The sequence below is a fragment of the Nicotiana sylvestris genome, chromosome 7 (genome assembly GCF_000393655.2).
Source record: "Nicotiana sylvestris chromosome 7, ASM39365v2, whole genome shotgun sequence".
Classification (NCBI taxonomy): domain Eukaryota; kingdom Viridiplantae; phylum Streptophyta; class Magnoliopsida; order Solanales; family Solanaceae; genus Nicotiana; species Nicotiana sylvestris.
This window is the reverse complement of record NC_091063.1, coordinates 11,653,162-11,656,156: the sequence shown is the minus strand read 5'-3', so window position 1 is coordinate 11,656,156 and position 2,995 is coordinate 11,653,162. Positions and strand designations below refer to the sequence as shown.

General features: G+C 35.6%; 1 protein-coding gene and 1 non-coding gene across 2 annotated transcripts; both read left to right on the top strand.

Annotated features, from left to right (window-relative positions):
- The first annotated feature begins 231 nt into the window (after positions 1-231).
- On the top strand, positions 232-792 carry LOC104235576 (large ribosomal subunit protein eL27x-like). Its single transcript, XM_009789368.2, has one exon. It carries the CDS (start codon positions 268-270, stop codon positions 673-675), a length of 408 nt encoding a protein of 135 aa, XP_009787670.1. The 5' UTR covers positions 232-267; the 3' UTR covers positions 676-792.
- A 616-nt stretch (positions 793-1,408) lies between these two features.
- On the top strand, positions 1,409-1,545 carry LOC138874277 (small nucleolar RNA snoR137). The gene has a single exon (XR_011401318.1). It is a non-coding gene; the product is annotated as a small nucleolar RNA snoR137 (small nucleolar RNA).
- Positions 1,546-2,995: the final 1,450 nt, after the last annotated feature.

The window sequence follows — 2,995 nt, the reverse complement described above, 5'->3', positions numbered from 1 at the left end:
ATATCCTCCTCGATTTTGAGCAACTATACTTTAAATTTTTTATAAATTTTGATTATTCTTTAAATAGGGGTCTTAAGCTATTTGTGCACTTCGCCCGACTCGATGTCCAACTGTTATAAAACCCAAGTCCATTACTTAAACCCAAGGCCCAAAAGCCCATAAAACTTAGGGTCTCATTTGCTGGCTATCCTCTCCCATATATATAAACAAACAAAAACCTAGATAGGGTTTTTATCCATCGTTCACAGCTTTTACCAAATCGCAAAAATGGTGAAATTCCTTAAGCCAAACAAAGCCGTAGTCGTACTCCAAGGGCGCTACGCCGGGAGGAAAGCTGTGATTGTTCGAGCCTTTGACGATGGGACACGTGACAGGCCGTACGGTCACTGTTTGGTCGTCGGCGTATCGAAATACCCAAAGAAAGTGATTCGTAAGGATTCTGACAAAAAACAGGCGAAGAAATCACGGGTTAAGACTTTCATTAAGCTCGTTAATTACAATCACATTATGCCTACGCGTTACACATTGGATGTTGATTTGAAGGAAGCTGTTACTGTTGATTGTCTTCAGTCACGTGATAAGAAGGTTACTGCTGCTAAAGAGGCGAAAGCTAAGTTTGAAGAGCGATTTAAGACTGGGAAAAATCGCTGGTTCTTTTCCAAGCTTAGATTTTGAGTTGATTTTGCTCTTTATTTGGTAATTTTGCTGTTCTGATTATTGAGTATTTTGCTTTGATTTTGTTTTGTTTAAACGACATTTGATTTGAAATGATAGATCTGTGTTTTATCTTTAGTTATTGTTGTTCACGAGACTAATGTTTTCTATATATTGATGTTCTGCTTGATAAGTGGTTTGTGGATTGACATTTCTATTGTTTTGCTGGAAATGAACATCACCACTCGTAATGGATTTAGGTTATATACACTGTAGATTTTATACTATTCACTGTATTATCATTTCTTTAGACCAACAAATTAAGATTTAAGTTATATTCACTGTTTGTTATAGGTCATTTACTCATTTAAGCTAAAGATATAAAGAAACAAACACGAACTCGTTAATTAAATTGCTTTCTGAGGCGTTGCGTGCATTGTTCTATTAATATTCAATGGACGTGTCAAGGAAAGCATAGAATAATGTCCATCCAAACTGATTCTTGTGATTTCAGCGAACTGATTTCTTATCTAGTTGGCTTGATAGGTGGATTGCAACATGTAATAATTTGAAAGTGCATTTTCTGGCTGGGCTCAAAGAAATCAATTTTAAGTTCCTGAAAAGAAGTAACCTCGGCATTCTGCTCGTATGTTTTTGTTCCCGGGCTCAGACAACTTTTCCCCACTTGTGGGATTCCACTGGGTGGTGGTTGTTGTTGTTGGTGTTGTTGTATGTTTTTGTTTGTGTATATGTGGTTGCTTCATATGGTGAACTCTCTCTTAAAATTGAAGTGAGGGGTGTTCAAGTTTCCGAAGCATAAATGAATTGTCAGTATTAAACAGCATGGTGTTTATATCAGTTGCACCTTGCTACCTGTCTCCTGCTACATTCAATATTGTCATTTCCATGTTTTAGGATACTCTATAGTAGATCTTGTAAAGTAATGGTTTAGATGCTTTCTCATTCCTAATACTGAATGAACATGTTTTTAAAATTATAGCAAGTGCAATTTACAGTATAGCTATTAGCACTGCATAGTTAAATTTGATGTTATTAATACGGGATCATTTGTTAGACAGTAGTAAATTGTGCTGAGGCTCAAGGAAGCTGTTACTGTTGAAACCCTTTAGTCAGGTGACAAAAAGGTGTCTGCTGCTATAGAAGCTAAGCCAAGTTGACTTACCAAGCTTAGGTTTTGAGTTGTTTATTTGGTAATTTTCTCTTCTGGGTATCAAGGAATTTGTTTTTTCTTGTTTTGATTAAACAACATTGGATTCGAAATGATAGATCTGGTTTTATCTTTAGTTAGTATCTGCTTTTTGTGAGAGGTTTGTGGACTAATCTTGAAATTGCTTTGATGGAAATGAAAATGACTACTCGTAATCCCTATAAAAGTATTTTTTATTGTAGGTCATTTAATCAACTTTGTCAAGAAGTTGAACACCATTTTTGTATACAAGTTAAACATATAAAATTAAATCGCTTTCTTTGCGTTACTTGTGCTGTTCCATTAATATCCAATGGACGTGTCGAGGGAACCATAGAATAATGTCAATCCAAACTGGTTCTCTATTGATCCAAGTGAACTGATTTGTGCATATCTAGTTTGCTTGATAGTTGGATTGCAATATGTAATTCCCAAATAGTGCATATTCTATTTGTGCTTGCAGAAATCAATTTTTAGTTCTTCAGAAGAAAACTCGGTCACTTGTTTGTGTTTGTCAACCCGGTCCTTGTACCTAGCATAGTTTCATATTCAGTCAAAACATGTATTTTAAACTTCCTTTGACATTGACTGAGCTTATGTGGTAGTATTTGTTTTGCTGAGTCAAAAAAATAAGTGGTTACACGCTCTAAATTGCAGAGTGGATGTACTAATTTTAATTTAGAAATATTATAAATCATAAAAATAACAATAAAAAGCAAAAAAGAGTAAAATAATTGCGCTACCTTCTTTCGGCCCAACTTGTCTTGAACCCCTTCCTTGTCTCCCGTTTTTCCCATCTGCTTCTCCACCTCCTTCCTATCGGAAAACCCCCTCCCCCCCCCCCCTCCCTTCTGAAGCCATACCATCCCGATTTTTTCTTCTTAATTAAGATCATATTGAAAATGAAAATAGAGTACTGCATCAAAATTCCCATATGAAGGTTCATTTCAAACTAAATCAAATGCTATCTCTCTAATCTCCCTTTCTCCTCATTAGGTACGCTGCTAGTAGGAGAAGAAAAAAGGATTTTGCGGTATAAAAATTGAAAGTATATTGTTCTCCAAAAAGTGGTTGTTTGCCCCTTTTTTATAACTATACTTTCAAACTAAATTCTTGTGAGGTACACTGCTCGTT

What these genes read in the sequence shown, in the direction of transcription:
- LOC104235576 (XM_009789368.2), top strand. Translation starts at nt 268, where the DNA reads ATGGTGAAATTCCTTAAGCCAAACAAAGCCGTAGTCGTACTCCAAGGG.